Source organism: Lycorma delicatula, chromosome 9, assembly GCF_047948215.1.
Source record: "Lycorma delicatula isolate Av1 chromosome 9, ASM4794821v1, whole genome shotgun sequence".
Classification (NCBI taxonomy): Eukaryota; Metazoa; Arthropoda; class Insecta; order Hemiptera; family Fulgoridae; genus Lycorma; species Lycorma delicatula.
Genome location: NC_134463.1, coordinates 28,785,823 through 28,802,367, shown reverse-complemented (window position 1 = coordinate 28,802,367; position 16,545 = coordinate 28,785,823). Strand labels below are relative to the sequence as shown.

Below are 16,545 nucleotides of genomic sequence, written 5' to 3'. Positions count from 1 at the left end.
TGTTTATATCAGTTCATGAGCTTGTATGAAATAAAAATTTATTTTACTCATATTACAAATCTAATAATAAGCAAATTATAAGTTTTACTCCATTATTTTATATATATACACACATTTAAAAAAAAATATTATTCTGTTAAAAAAAATTGTTATTCTGTCTTTGCAGGCATATTTAGCTGCACTGGCAAGTCTTCATCCATCTTCCAGTGATACTGTATCTTTGTACCTTAATTTAGCAACATTGGGTGCATTGCCTCTGAAATGCAGTCGTCATAATGCACCTGCACGGCCTCATAGTTTAACAAAAATTGCTCGATCTGCTACGACTGGAACTGATGAATACATTGTTGTAAGTAATTAGTTTTCTACTTGCATATATTTTTGGGAGTTTGATGGATTGAAGGGTGTTTCAAGAGCACCGTATAGTTGGCTTAAGATGATTTTACATATGGAATACTATTTTGATATTGAATAGTAACATTAAAACTAATGTTTTATTTATATATATGTGAGGGTTGTTCACTAATAAAGTCCTAATAAAGACTACAAAAATTATTCAATGACAATGAAACCAACATTATAATCCCGAGCTACATTTAGGCACTTGTCCCATCTTTCTGTAAGTTTTCTTACTCGAGTAGCAAAACATTGTTCACCTTGGTGTCTGAGCCATTCTTGTACCACATTCTTAATCAGCTCCTTGTTACTAAACTTGGTGCCACAGAAAACTGAAAGAACCAAACAAAATCTAATCTGTTGGTTCAAGATAGGGACTATACAGTAGAAGCGGTAGTAGTCCTAACCCAACTTTTAAATGAATATATTTTGAGTGATATGGGGGTGGATATTATCATGCAGAAGAATTATGCCTTTTGAGAGCATACCAGGACCATTTCCTCATAATTGCAGTTTCACTTTATTTTCTTGCATGTAACAATAATACTCATTGTATACTGTTCTTCCAAATAAATTGGACCTTTATAATTCCAAAACACTGTTGCATCACTTTACTGGCTGATGTGTAGGTTTTGAATTTTTTTTCTGGTGGGCAAATTCAGATATTTTCATTCTATACTTTTTGGATTCTAACTCAAAATGATGAATCCAAGTTTCATCACCAGTTATATTGTAATCTAAAAAAAGCATTACCTTTATATAATCTAAAAACTGTCGTTTAATTATACACAAAATTTGAGTATATTTGTGATTTTGAGTTTACAGTCTTGGAATCCATTTTGAAACGTTTTGAATAATTCAGCTTATCATGGGTAATGGATCAGACAGACAGTGCCAATACCCGCACTGTAAATTTCAGCAATTTTCCAAAATTGCTGAATTTGCAGTTAATATGGTTTTTACCATACTGTTTCTAATGAAAAATAAAGATAAAGTAACATTAGTGTTCTAGTGAATCCCTAAATAAAAACAGTTAACTTTTAATATGAGGGATGTTTTTTTTTTTTCAATTTCAATGGGCTGTAAATAATGGACACATTGACATAACAAAAAAGATTTTATTACTAACAGTTGAATAGTATCTAACTTATTTTTCTACATAATTGCCAAAACGTTTGAGGCATTTATCGTATCATAACACCAGCTTTCTGATGCCCTTTTCAAAGAAGTTTGCCACCAGTGAGGTAAGATACATCTTGACAGCTTTCTGAAGTTCTTCATTGGTGGTGAAGTGTTGTCCACCCAACCGTCCCTTCAATTCTCAAAGAAAATTGACTGCTTCCTACTTGAATTATTTGAGAAGGTTTTATGTTACATTGTTACAGTGCGATCGTGCAATCAAATGTTGTGGATCAAACCATGCCAGATGAAAGCATGCCTCTTCGTTTGTTCGGGATTGCTCTGAGGAGGCAAAGTAAAGATTCACAATAAACTTATTTTGTTTTTGTTGTCCTCTGCTACATAAAGTCCACCAACAAGACACCTTTATGATCCCAAAAAATTGTAGCCATTGTTTTCCTGTTGCTCTTTGTCTGTTTGAAATTTTTTGGCTTGTTTGGAGAAGAAATGTACATCCACTGTTTAGACTGTTCTTTGGTCTCTGAATTGTCTTACTGGATCCAAGTCTCACCACCAGTAATGATAAACTTTAAAAAATCTTTCCCCTCATTATGGTAATGTATGATGAACGTTAAGGCTGACAGCTTTCGCTGCATTTTGTGATTGGCACTCAGCATTTTGGGACCCAATGTACACATATTTTCTGGTATCGTAGGTCTTTAGTCACAATTGTTTACAGAGAAGATTTCTGGGATTGTTTACAGAGAAATTTCTGGGATTTCTGCAGAAAGTTCCTGTTATTGCAAACCTCCATTTGTTGTGGACAAAATCATCAACACGCTCAACCAGGCATACAGTAGTGACAGACTTGCGTCCTTGCCCACCTTTCTCATGGACATCCATTTGCCCATCTTTAAATTTCCTACATTCTCATTCTGTGATGGATTTTAGCAGCACTACCTACATCCTTCTGCTTGCAGAAAACATGTATGTCACACTTTGCAACTCACACTTGGCAGGAGCATCTATCATAATGACCATGTTCAATTGCTTGTAGCTCGGCTCAGATTTATGCAATGGACCTGGCAATTGCACAATGCACAGACCTGCTCTTGCCTGTCTCTTGTTTACTTAGATGCATTATTGGAGGTTGATAAAAAACAGCCCTTGTAATTTTATATATAGAAAAATATTTTTATTAAGTATTAATGCTTCAGATATGATAAAATAAACTTGGTTGTAAAAATTAAGGTTAAATTAAAATATTGAACAGAATTACTGTTCATAAGTTTCTTTATTATGTGATTGGAAAGGAAAGAAAGAGGAAGAAGTTGTTTGATCACGTGCTCAAACATTAACTTTTTTCTTTTTTTTCCTGTTTAGCTTTTGGAACTACCATAAGGTATTATTTCAGAGGATGAATGAGGAGGATGGTATGTATGATTGTAGTCTTGTACAGTCTCAGGTTGACTATTCCTGATATGTGTGGTTAATTGAAACTGAACCACCAAAGAACACTGGTATCCATGATCTATTATTCAAATCTATATAAAAGTAACTGCCTTTGCTAGGATTTGAACCATAGAAATCTGGATTTTGAAATCAGCTGATTTATGATGAGTTCACCACTATACCAACCTGGTTGGTTTAATACAGAAGATAACACATACACAAGTAACACTTAGACTATAAACATACAAAATTTAATATACAGATATGTAGTATATAACAAATAAAATTTTAGATGATTTTGGCCATACTTTATGTAGTTTGGTTGTGATTTTTTTTATATTTGTTCAAAATAAATATATTTATGTCTCATTCAGTCGGTTGTATAGTTCTTTTTCTTACTGATGCAGATAGTTTGTGAACGTGAAGAAGTTTTTGCATCTGCTTGTGCCATTGCTAGAGCATTTCCACTTTATTCAAAGAAAACACAACGCAATGGAATTACCATTGGAAATCCAGCGAGTCTACCACCATCAACTACTAACAGTATTGTCACTGTTGAATTTATTATCGTTGGTGATGATACATCTCCTCTCTCTGAGAAAGATCTAGTTACATTAGATGTTGTTTGTCAGGGAATTAGATTGGCGGCTAGAATAGTTGATACACCATGTAATGAAATGGATGTTGATCAGTTCTTAAAGGTAAATATTTAAGCTGATTTCTCTTTAAAATTGATTTTTTTATGTTAATTTAAAAAAAGCAGTTTTCAATAATTATTTGATAGTCTAACCAAACTTTTTGCTACTCTAATTGTAAATTTATATTGGTTACTTTTAATACAGAATCATATAAAACCATTTTTTGATTAAAACCTATCATCTAAAAATTTCATATACATTGAATATATTTATAAAAGCAGTATATATAATAAAGTATATTCTGGTATGTTTATCTGATTAATAAATTCTTTCAGGTTATCTGATACATCGTAGCCTATGTAAAAGTGTGATTAAAAAGTATAAGAATTTTAATTTTTTCAGTCTTTATTTTTCACAAAGGTTTCATTGAGATGATTGACGTTTGTTTCAATTAATAACTGTATACTCAGATGTCATCATTTGATACATATTGGAGTAATTCTGAGTCATGAGCGATGTCAACTAACAATTGTTCTGTGATGTTGCTTTTGTTAAAAGTCAGTAGTTTGAAAGAAGCTTTTCTGCTACTTAGTTCATACCCAAAATGCCAGTCAAAATTGTTTCACACAAGTCATCAGAGATTCCTACCTCTTCAGCTATTTCTGTAATAGTGATTTGATGATTACTAATCATAATATTCTTTATTTTGTCAATATTTTCATAGGTTGTTGATGTGGTAGGATGGCCAAATCATCTTCAATTTATTGCCTTCTTGAAACTGTTTGTACCACTCACAAATTCTTGGTGTCTCAACATAACATCCTTGCCAAAAGCCTTCTCTAACAACTTCACCACTTGCCTGCATTTTATTTCATTTTTAATTGAAAATATAACGCAAATCCTTTGTTTTATCATTATAAAAAAAATTAATCACAACTTGTAATAAAATAGGTCTTAATTACTTGGCAGTAGAATTTGAACATTGTGTCTAATATGGCTGAAAATATTAATATACATCATAGTTGCCATTACATGGGAAAAAGGAATCGAAAAAATGTGCCTATAATTAAAAAAATTCCCTTTATCTTTTTAATTGCTGTTAGTAAATTGTGCAACCCATGTATATAAAAATGTTTTGCTTCCCTAAACAAAAATAAATATAATTTGAAGATGAAGATAGAGTAATGCAGAAAAGATGATTATTAAAATTGTAGGAATAACATAAATATAAGGAAAGATTTTGGGGAATTGATGATGAAGAAAAAAGTAATAATATTATAAGAGGTCCATGTGGAAAGTTAATGTAGGAAGAGAAGAGAGAAGTATATATTACAGAAATACATTCTAGGCTGATGGAGAAATAATGCTAAAAGGGGAAAAATAATATAATTATGTCACAGGAGATTATACAAAAACCTGAATTTGACTGAGCTCTGTAAGGTTAAAATAAGATTAAAGCAGTAGGAGTGGATGCTGTACAATTGGAATTACTATGTTGATTGTATAGATTGTTCACAGAGGTATGCAGAACCTATGAGCAGACGAAGTGTTCTCAGATTTCAATAAAAGCATATATTACCATTCCTGGACTTCAGATATCAGTAAAAGCATACTTTATCACTCCAAGGAAAGCAGGAGCAGATAAATTTGAGAATATAGCACTAGATGTTTATTTTATGTTCCTAAATTAATAATTAAAATAATTTATATAAATTTTAACAAAATAGAACAATATAAATTTGTACTAAAAATAGGAGTAGAGTTAGAAGTTGTGTTGAATGATGAAGACTGGCTTCATAAAAAGGATGGAAACATTAGAAACAATTTTGGTCCTCAGATTAACCCTTCTATTGTGTTGCCATTACATTAATGGATAGTTTTAAATTATTGGTTTCTGGTCTTTTGTTTACATATTAATCATTTTAATCTGCAGTATAATTTTTAAATATTGGTATTCAATCTTTTTTTATCTCACTTGATCTTTATTTACATATTTTAATTACCCTTTTTTGTATAATTTTATTTTATATTTTGTGTTTTATATATAGTGTGCCCAATATTATGGAGGTTAATTATTTTTAAGTAACCTTTTTGTAAAGTATAGGTATTTATGTTTCTTTGGTAACCTCTAAAAAAAGGTGTTTATTTTAAGTTTAATTTTTCATTGTACTTTTTTAACTCATAGGCGTTTTTACTATTCGTTTAGTGTAGAAGATCGGTAAAAGTAAAAGGCTGCATTATATATTATTAGAGAAATGCTTGAGGTTTAAAAAAATCTATAATTAAAAATTCACTTTAAAGATTTTGATGTAAAATTTATTGCTCATTACTGTAAAGTAGATGCCTATAAGTATATGCTGTAAGTAGATATCTTTTAATGGTGGATATGAGACCATAAACTCAATCTTTCGTTGTTCCAAAATTTTTTCTAATTTATTAAGATTTAAAAAAACGTGATTTACAGTTTGATGTAAAAAAAAAATAAATCTATTGTTTATTCTTAATAAAAACAAAATAAAAGTCGTGCAGTTATACCAAATAGTTAAAAAAATTGTTACAACGGTATAAAACTGTCTTAATTGCTAAAGAAAAGAAAACAGAAGAAATACAAGGATTGAAAGGGTTAATTGTTGAAGAAAAGAATTTCCTGTCTGGCATTTGTAGATCTTGAAAATGCATTAGATAATGTTGATTGGAATAGGATATTGTTATAAATATTTAAAATTTGCTCCTTTTTTATTAACCCGGTATTTTATTGCTTCTTCCATAAACATATCCAAAAGTAAAGGAAACCAGGCTACTCCTTATTTTGCTATTTTCTGCACCACACTTTACCATTCTTCATTTGTACCCTGATTATAGCTGCCTAGTCTTGAAAAAATAAAGAACAATTCTTTCTCTATACTTCAATTCACTTTTCTTTTTTTTTTTTTTAAAAAAAGAAAAGAAGAACTTACAGTGAGATCCTTGTTGCTACCTTTGAAGAGCCATTTCAACACACCATGTTTCCAACATGCTGGAAAATATCCAACAGAAAGCATCCTGTTAAAAACCCAAGTCAAAGGACCAAGAATCAATGGCAAGGTGTGAACAAGGAGCTCCACTGTGATACCATCATTTCCGGGGGAGGCTTTATTCCTAGCCAGGCTACAAATTACTTGGTGGACTTCCAACTCAATAATGTGAGAAGACAAATTTTAAGAGTGAAAACCTACAATGAGGTTTCACCAACTTCAATATCATCTGGAATCAGATCGTTCATCACATGAGTGAGGATACAATCTTGGTCTATAACAACTCCATCCTGGGTCGAGAGAGCCGCCTGAAGAATGTCTTTTTTCCGCTTATGTCCAAGAACTCTATAGACAACATCGCATGGGTCTTTATTTCCCTGCTTTTGTACAAAAGAGCGCCAGGAATCACACTTAGAACACCTAACCCAATGAAAATACTTGGTCCTCTTCTGACGATAGTCCGCAAGCAAAACTGCATGCTGATCAGGGTCACCCTTACACTGTGCGGCTCTCCTGAGCCAGTCTACAATCCGCTTTATTGCGGTCAAGTCCCGAGTCCACCATCCACCTATTCTCTTTCAACCCGTCTTTCTGGGAATCGACTGCTCAGCAGCTTCAACTACCGCAGAAGAAAAATTCTCTGCCAGGTCATCTAATGGGGACTTGTCCAGACTTCAAGCAAAGACTTGAAGCCTGGCTGTAAGAATATTTGAAAACCTTTGCCAATCTGCTCACCTGTGCAGGAAGCACCCTTGCTGAACAGGGACGTTCCCCCTATAGACATCACGCAGCTCACCTACTAACTCAAAAACTATCAGTTGATGACCACTCATGCAATCATCAACTACAGACCAGTTCAGAATCCTACCTGGGATATCCTTAACAATGGTAATATCGATGTTGGTTTTATGGAAGACCCTCCGCAACTCAACTGCACCAGCAAAAGTGGGCAATTCACCGGCTACATTAAAGACATCAAAATGATGCTGCGCGATGAAACCTTTGATTAACTCGCCACCAGCGTCCGTGATCCCACTGTGCCAAAGAGGCAATTTGGCATTTGCGTCTTCACCTTTAAGAATCGGACGCTGCTACCAGCCTAACAATTCTATCCCATCTTTCCAAATGTTGTTCAGTGGGATCCCTGTACTGAAAGTATGAACTAACAACAACCAGGTCCAGACCATCCATGGCAAGCTTAACAAAGACATGATGTGTGTTAGAGGCTTGCCATATGAAGACACTATCTAAAGACTTCCTGCACAGTATGGTGGATTTGCTGTCACAGATGAAAAATTTCCTCCAACCGGGGAAACCTGACAGATCACCCTTGACCACATATGGTTTTGCAGAAGGACAACATCAAGGTTCTGTTTTTCGATTACATCGCCTAGCTCAACTTGGACTACATAGGCATCTTGGGCATTAAGTTGACCGAATCTAACCATTGAGGGAGTTGAAGTAAATCTCCGCTGCCCTCTTGTAACAACCATACTCCTTGCTATTCACAGAGTGACTATGACTTGCACAACCTCTTACAGTTGACACAAGTCAGAGCCTCTTTTTTCTGCAGACAATCCTCACACATGTTCCAGGCTTCCTCCTGGACTTTTTCTGCCTCTTTGTGAAAAACGCCTTTTTCACAAAAATGCCTTTTTCATCTCAATGAACTGAGACATGAGATTCCCTAGCCTGACATCTAACTAATAAAATGCTTTAACCTCTTTCACACCTCACAGGTGTGGTGACGCCACACCTGTGGGTACAACTTTTCCTGCGGCGACACCACAGGAAAAGTTGTTTTGTGTGCTGCAGTATGCAGAATGAATCCATTGTTTCAGTGCAGCATGCACTTAATTGTAAGTTCAACAAAGGTCTTGTCTAAACAGATTTACAATTGATACAAGAAATTCATAGAAGATGGTTGTATATCCAAAGGGAAAACCACTGGTTGTCCTCGCACATCAAATGAAAATTTTGACCATATCCAAACTGCTTTTGAATGTTGCCCTAGGAAATCCACAAATAAAGGAAGCAGAAGAAAACTTGTAATCCTGCAACCAGTTGTGTGGTATGTGCTTAAAAAAGTCTCTCTTTGAAGCTATGTGTTGCAGTTACTTCAGGCATTGCAGGATGATGGATTGGATGAGGTGGGCAACATGATCTTGTTCATCTTAAGTGGCTTCCAAGGTCACCAGATTTTTACCCCCTTGGGATTTTTATTTGTGGGGGTATATAAAAGACAGCGTGTATGTACCTTTTATGCCTGCTACTCTTCAAGATCTGTGAAATCGGATTGTTACAGCAGTGAATTCAATAACCAGGGTCCAGTTAATTCATGTGTGGCAAGAAATATACTACCGATTCGATGTTTGTCGCATAACAAATGGTGCTCAAATTGAATACATAAAATAAAATTTTGAAATTTCCTCTATTCAGTGATGTAACATATGTGTCTCTATCTATAGTTGTTCATTAGAAATAAATATTTAAAATCTGCTCCTTCTTTTAGAATAACGGTACAGTAAGTTTAGATTTTGATTATTAGAAAATTTTTTTGTAGTGAAATAATAAAATAGTAAAAATAAGAAAGAAATAATTAAAATAGTAAAAGTAATGAAATTTAAAAAGCTGAACTAAATTTAGAATATAATCAAAAGTAGTAGGCTTGCATAAAGAAAGAAATTACTGGTATCTAACATAGTTGTAGGAATTAGGAATAAGAAAGGAATTTTTTTAAACATTTGTATGGAGTTTGGCTCTTTACAATAGTGAAACAAGGACAATATGGAAGTAAAAAAAGTAAAAAAAACATACGCTATTGAAATTTGATTTTATAGATGTTAAAAATTAGATAAATTGGTAGAAATCGATAATTGGTATTAGATAATTGGTTTTAAAAATTGAAGTTTTAAGATAAACTGAGAAGAGAGATGCTTGTGAATTATTCTTATTTAAATTAGGACAAAACTGAAAAGCCATATATTAAGACAGTAAAATATTTTATAGAAATTGAAATATCTAGTGAAATTGATTATAGAAGATAATGTTAAGGATAAAAACGATAAGTGAATAAAGATTGAAATATGTGAGAAAGGTAATTGAGAATGTATGAGGTTTTGTGACAAAGAAGTTAATGTAGAATACAGAGTTGTGTCTTTCTCAATAAATTATCAAGTACTTAGTTGGTTTTTAGTAAACTTATGTTTTTCTCATTTTCCCTGTGGACATTTGATTTACAAAAAAAAAAATATTGAAAATAAGCGTGTAAATATAGTGGAAGTACCTCCTTGATTTTATCAATCAGCAATATCCGGTGACTGGAAGTGCTGTTTATGATACTGCTAATGTATTGTCATAACTAGTTAACAAGGTTAGAAAATTAACAAGATCAGCATCAATATTTATTAGGTAAAATTATAGCCTCAAGCCAACACATATTTGCCTTAAAGTTTTTATTTAATTTCATTAGAATTAAATTCCATTGGTGCTACTGTACTTGTATTTCAGTCACTCTGGTTTGATTCATATTTTCAGGTCCTGCTAGCCTGACTGTGGATATGTACTTCATAGTCTGTTGTGAGGTGGTAAAATCAAAATGTTATTTGTATCTGTTTATTAGGTGTCATAAGCAAATGATTGTAAACAACCTGATATGAGACAAGATGATACTTGAAAATCATCTTGAGACATCTTCAAGAATAAGTCTCGTGCAGGCTTAGTAAAGAAAAACAACAAGAGTGAAATATTTTTCTATTAATGTGTAAGGACTTCTTTACTAAAGTTGCTATGTTGTTATGCATCAGTATGCCAGGCCTACCAAAATTCAGTTCTACTAGTGATATCTTCACTCTTTTCATCACAGTGAACACCTGTGTAGCTAACATAATGATGTTCCATGAGAGAACAGTAATAGAGAGAGAAGTTAGTTAATCTCTGCCTCCTGTACTTTAGATACATTACATACATTGCAGCAATAAGAAAAATTAGGATTGATATGTTAGGTATTAAAATTAATGTATCCTTTTTAAAAAAAAAAAGAAATGCAGTTTAAACAACTCAGGTTACAGACAGTAGGGAAAAATAATCTTGCTGGTGCTTTTTAAAATATTAAACTTGATTTATATTAATGATTAAGATATTTATTGTATATATATATAATCTGTATGTATATATTTATCAATTATGAAATATGTGAATTATTTTCAGGAAGTAGAAACTGTTAAAAATGAATTGAATGTAAGTTCAGTTGTTATTAGAGGTGAAGAGTTGGCTGAAAAAGGTTTTGGTGGTATTTATGGTGTTGGTAAAGCTGCTGTTTGCCCACCAGCATTGGCTGTACTTTCATTTACTCCATCAGGGGCTACACAGACAATTGCTTGGGTTGGTAAGGGCATTGTTTTCGACACCGGTGGCCTCAGCATCAAAACCAAGGTACACTGGCATGTATATTTATTTTGTAATTTAATTTTGATGTACAGTTTTTTTACATACATTTTCAGCTTTATGCAGTTTGATCAAAAGAAAAAAGTGAAGTTTAGTTACTCCTAGGGATGTAACATCTGCAGAATTCAGAGCCTTAGTTTAAAGAATATATAAAACACACATACGTGTCATGCATATAACCACGCTTTTTCTAAACAGAAATTTGTTTCTGAATTTATTTTCAAAATATGTGATTTTTTTTTTTCTTACAAAAAGATAATTTATGAGCGGGTGTGACTTTATGGTCCACACTACTTTGTGGATTAAACTTTCATTTGATAATTTCTATATTACATAAAGTTTCTTTTTCATTTCAATATAAGACATTTTTATTAATTCTACATGAAACTCTATGGAGTTCTTCAGCTCTGCAAAAAATGAAATCAAAACACTTTCTGTCAAGCTTAAACTTTCATTTACTTTTCTACTACATGTAGTTTCTTTTATGTTTCAGTATGACATTTTTTTCTACATACAACTCTTTGCCTAAACATATTTATTTTGAGCTAATGTTTTTTGCAAACCATTTATCTACTAGATGGACATAAATAGATAGAGACATCACATCTCAATGAAAGAGATGTGATGAACAAAATGTATCACAGCTTATTTTTAAATAGTATTCTTAATAACGTTTGGTTTCTTACGAATTCAGCAGAATCTGTTGTAGTATAAAAACATGTCTTGTATTAAAATGGGATCCCTATAGAAAAAATGGAATCAACCAAGTTGCGTACATCATTACTCGATTTATTCTCAATTAAAAACACACAGGGATTTTACTGCACTTGACTTGTCAGACATGGGATTTTTCATACACTACAAAATTTCAATTCCAAATTCCATGCATGCACAAGCTTCAAGTTTATGTGTCAATATCAACAAAAAAAAATCTTAAATCATGTACACAGTTACAAAACACTACCATAGGAATCAATTAAAAATCATTCATATACAGTTTTGTAGGAATAGAATTGTTTCCCTCAAACAAAAACTGAAACATTTTGTAAAAAAAAAAAAATTAAAACAAGTGCATGGGTATGTGGACACAGACGGAAACAAAACTTTTTACCCAATATTATTGAATTATTAATGGTGTAAAATAAAACGTATATGCAATATACACTAATGATAACATCTTTTATTAATAAGCAATATGAACTAACATCGAAATACATATTTTGTAAAAAATATCTATTTACATAAAATATAGAAAAATTTAAACATAACATTGAAGTTTAATCATTATAAGTTGGAGCACGTGTTTTCTATACTACATGCTCAGCTGCATTGGATCAAAGCACGTGATGCTCATTTTTTCTCAGTTGACTACCCATCCTGAAGCATTAAGAAATTTCGCTTCAGAATTTCAATAAACTAGATAATAATAATAATAATAATAATGAAAGAGCCTTTTCCAAGAAGTAGCAACTGTATTGAGCATAATAATACAGTCTTTTTTGTGTAACAGTGTCTCAGTGTCTTTTTTGTGTTTATATTCTGTCTTTGATGTAATGCAAACTAAGTTTTTAGTTGATGAATTATATCTGACCCCTCAAATAACATAGCAGAGTCTGCTATCTAAGGTATCGGTGTTGATACGAGAAGAAAAATTGAGCCCTAATTTTTTAGTAGCTTTCTGGAGCATTTTATTTAAAATTGAAAATTAAAAGAAAGAAAAACTCAACTTTAGTTTATTTTAAGGTGAAAGTAATGCAATATTTTGTTGTGTTTGAATTAGCTTTTGCTTTAAGTTACTGCAGTCAATTTAAACAAAAAGTTAGTTTATAAAACGTACATTATGGATAACATAATTCCAGTTAGTTTCCAAAAGATTGTTTTAATGAGAAATGCTTTTTTGTTAAATCTTTTGTAACTTAAAAAAATGATGTTAAATGATGATTTAAATGATGTTAAAAATTAAAATTAGTCCTGATTTGGTCCTAAACTGTAACGTTTAAGAATCAATTACGTGAACAAAGCTAGGTAGTTTATAATTAGTTAAGTCTTAACTAATGTATGGCTTCATTATATGAATCAATTCATCTACCTATTATATTGCTTTCATTTAATTTTAAAATAGATTTATGTTAATCCTTTTGGTTAAGAATAATTGTGGTCTTATTTGTTGAAACTGGTGATTGTTGTTTATTATTGATTAATAATAATTTTGATTTAAAATTATCATCACAGTCATTAAAGAATTACTTTTAAAATTCAGTTTAAATAGTATTAATTTTATCTTGCTGATATACTGTAAAGTAGAAAACTACAATTGACTTAACATTAGTGATATAAAAAAAAAAGAAACATGTTCAAAGACCAAAAAATTGGTGAAAGTCACAAAACCAAAATTAATTTAAAAAAAAAAATAGATGGTGCATATTATAAAAATGAGAGTACTAAATACTACGCTTATAACAATATAACTAATTTAAACTGTATTATGGACTACTAATTATACTGTATTATATCCATAGCTATTTATCAAAGATAGATCATTTGTGGTTTAATAGTTCCCTTCCACCAACCTTCTCATTCCTTCAAATATTTATCAGAGGACTTATTATCCACTTCTATTTGCCATCAGAGCAGTAGATTCTTTTTTGTGAGTGGTGATTCTGCTTATGTGACTCTGTTTTCTTTTTGAGGGTTGCAAAAAAATGCTGGATTCCTAGTAGTTAATGGGCATCTGCATAAAATGATATCTTGTATTATTGGCAGAATTAAGAGTTATAACTGTATACATTAATAAAAAATCAAGTAATAACATACTATCCAATAATTTTTAGATTTTCTACTAGGTGTTAGTAGTGTACATTATAAAAAAAAATTCTATTATACTGGGTGTACTTAAAAGCAAACTCTAGGAAGTGATTCTACTTAACGTACTGAAGAAAAAATTTCTAGTGAACATGGTCCGAAAACACATATTTTTCGGCCTATCTGCCATTTTCTGTTTTTAAGAAAAATATTATTTTTAAGAACAGATGGAGATAATGCAATAAACTTTTGTACTTTATTTTAAATTAAAATTTAAAAAAAAAAATTTTTTAAGAGGAAAAAAATAATGATACTCTTTGTTGATAAATTTCAAAATGGCGGTTGTTTCAATTTTTCAATCTTAAATATTTTAGGAATTATTAGATTTATCAAATTGTTTTGTTTTATAAAAATTATGAACCATTTTTTTGTAAACAAAATGACATCTTAGTCGTAAAAATCCGACGACAGACAACAGAGTTATTGCAAAGAGTAGGCTTCAACTATATGGTGATTGTCTTTACTATTATCATGACTCACTGGATAACTAAATCAAATTTTCTAATTAAAATTGCTAAAAATTCAATATTATGGATATTTAATAATAATGATTGCAAGAGCTAGCTTAGAAACAATTAATTCTCAGTAATAAAAAAAGTGTGAAAATCTATGAAACAAATTTTGAAAATGAAATTAAAAAAAATTTAAATATTAATTCAAATAAATTTTATTATTCAAAAAGGCTATAACTTCTAGGGTTGAAAAGTTTTGAGCCTAACATAGAAAGATATATTTTTTCTGTCAAATATAGTTGTATTTTTCAACAGTCTTCTTTCAAGTCGATACACTTCTTCCAGCGATGCTCTAACCTCTTTAACCCTTCCAAATAGTAGCTGGCATCTTTTTCCGCAAAGTAGGGGTTTACATGTGTGATAACCTCCTTCTCCTATGAAAATCTGTTTTCTCTAAGCGAAACTTTAAGGTTAAGAAACAAGAAAAAGTCTCTTGGGGCCAGATCTTGTGAATATGGTGATCGGTCAACCAATTCAAAGTGCAATTTGTGAATTTTAGCCATGGCGACCGTCAACATAGTATGGTGACCAGGCACTTTGCTCTGATGGAAAAGCTTTTTCTTCTTCAAATGTGGTCATTTTTTGCAATTTCTGCCTTCAGCTTGTCAAGTAGTGATTTCGCATCATTAACTGTCCCATTATTGTATTACCTTTTTGAAGATAATATATAAACAAAATTCCGTTTCTATCCCAAAAAATAGTCATCATCACCTTCCCAGCCGTTTTAACCGTCTTTGCTTTTTTTGGAGCAGGTTCACCCTTTAAGAGTCCATTGTTTTGGCTGTTGTTTCATCCCAGGAGTGTAGTGGTGGATTTACGTTTCATCTATGGTTATGAATCAATACAAAACATCTGACTTATTTTGGTTAAACTGCTCCAGCATAAGAATGCTCATTGGTCAATGCATTTTTGGTCCAAAGTGAGCAAACACGGCACCCAACACAGAAATAGCTTTCACATATCCAATTCTTCAGTTAATATATGACAAACATGTTCTTTTGATATGACCATAGCTTCTGCTATCTCTCTAGCTTTAATTTGTTGGTCGTCAAGTACCATTTGGTGAACATTTTGATGATATCAGTGGTGGTTGCAGTTTTTTTGCCATCCCGAACGCTCATCATCAACCAAGCTGGTATGACCATGTTTAAATTCAACTGCCCATCTTTTCATGATGGCAAATGATGGGACTGAGTCCCCATAAACAGCATCCAACTCAGTTTTAATTTGCGTAGGCGTATTGCTTTTCAAATGCAAGTGTTTAATGATGGCACAATATTTGATTTTTTCCATTTTCACAGAAATACTCTCAGTGACTTACTCAAACTATTGGGTATCTAAAATGGCTGAAATTTTAGCAAGTACTTTTCAATCCATGCGTGAATACATTCCCTAACTTTAAAGTACAAAATTTTATTGCATTATCTCCAACCATTCTTGAAAAATAATTTTTTTCTTAAGAAACAAAAAATAGCGGATAGACAGAAAAATATGTGTTTTTGGACCTATGTTCACTGAACATTTTTTCTTCAGTATGTTAAGTAGACTCAGTTCCTAGAGTTTGGTCTCACCTTTTAAGGACTGTATAGTAAATATCAGTATTATTATTATTATTATATAGCAGCCTTATTTAGATACCTTGGATAAGTAATAACAACCTAAACAAAAAACTCAATCCAAGTAACAATAAACAAACTAGCTAAAGCTAAAAAATTAACCTGGTACACTTACAATAAAAAATTCCTTTCAATAAATGCAAAAATAAGACATTATAACACAGTTATAAAATCAGAATCCACTTATATAACAGTTACACTCTCACCTGAATGAACAATCAAAAACAGACAGACTTCAGAAAATCGAAAGAAGAATTGGAAGAACATTTACCAATTAAAAAATACCAAAAAGACGGGTAGTGGTGAGATTATACCCAACAAAGTTGTGCACAAAGAGTTAAACCCATCACTGATTACCATGTATAAGAGGAGATTAGAATTCTTAGGACATATCAAGAGGATGCAAGATTCAAGACTTGTGAAACAGATAGTACAGTAGAATCTCGACTCGAAATCACTGACAGGGTGCAATTGGATCAGAGAAATGAGA

General features: G+C 31.8%; 1 protein-coding gene across 4 annotated transcripts in view; it reads left to right on the top strand.

Moving 5' to 3' along the window:
* The window catches only part of grsm (probable aminopeptidase NPEPL1 granny smith protein), a 63,486-nt gene that overhangs the window by 27,270 nt on the left and 19,671 nt on the right, over window positions 1-16,545 (top strand). For all 4 annotated transcript variants that reach the window (XM_075375762.1, XM_075375765.1, XM_075375763.1 and 1 more), the window contains 3 exons: window positions 167-349; window positions 3,375-3,668; window positions 10,829-11,053. In XM_075375762.1, the coding sequence (XP_075231877.1) occupies window positions 167-349; window positions 3,375-3,668; window positions 10,829-11,053 (702 nt within the window). The remainder of the gene's footprint in view (window positions 1-166; window positions 350-3,374; window positions 3,669-10,828; window positions 11,054-16,545) is intronic.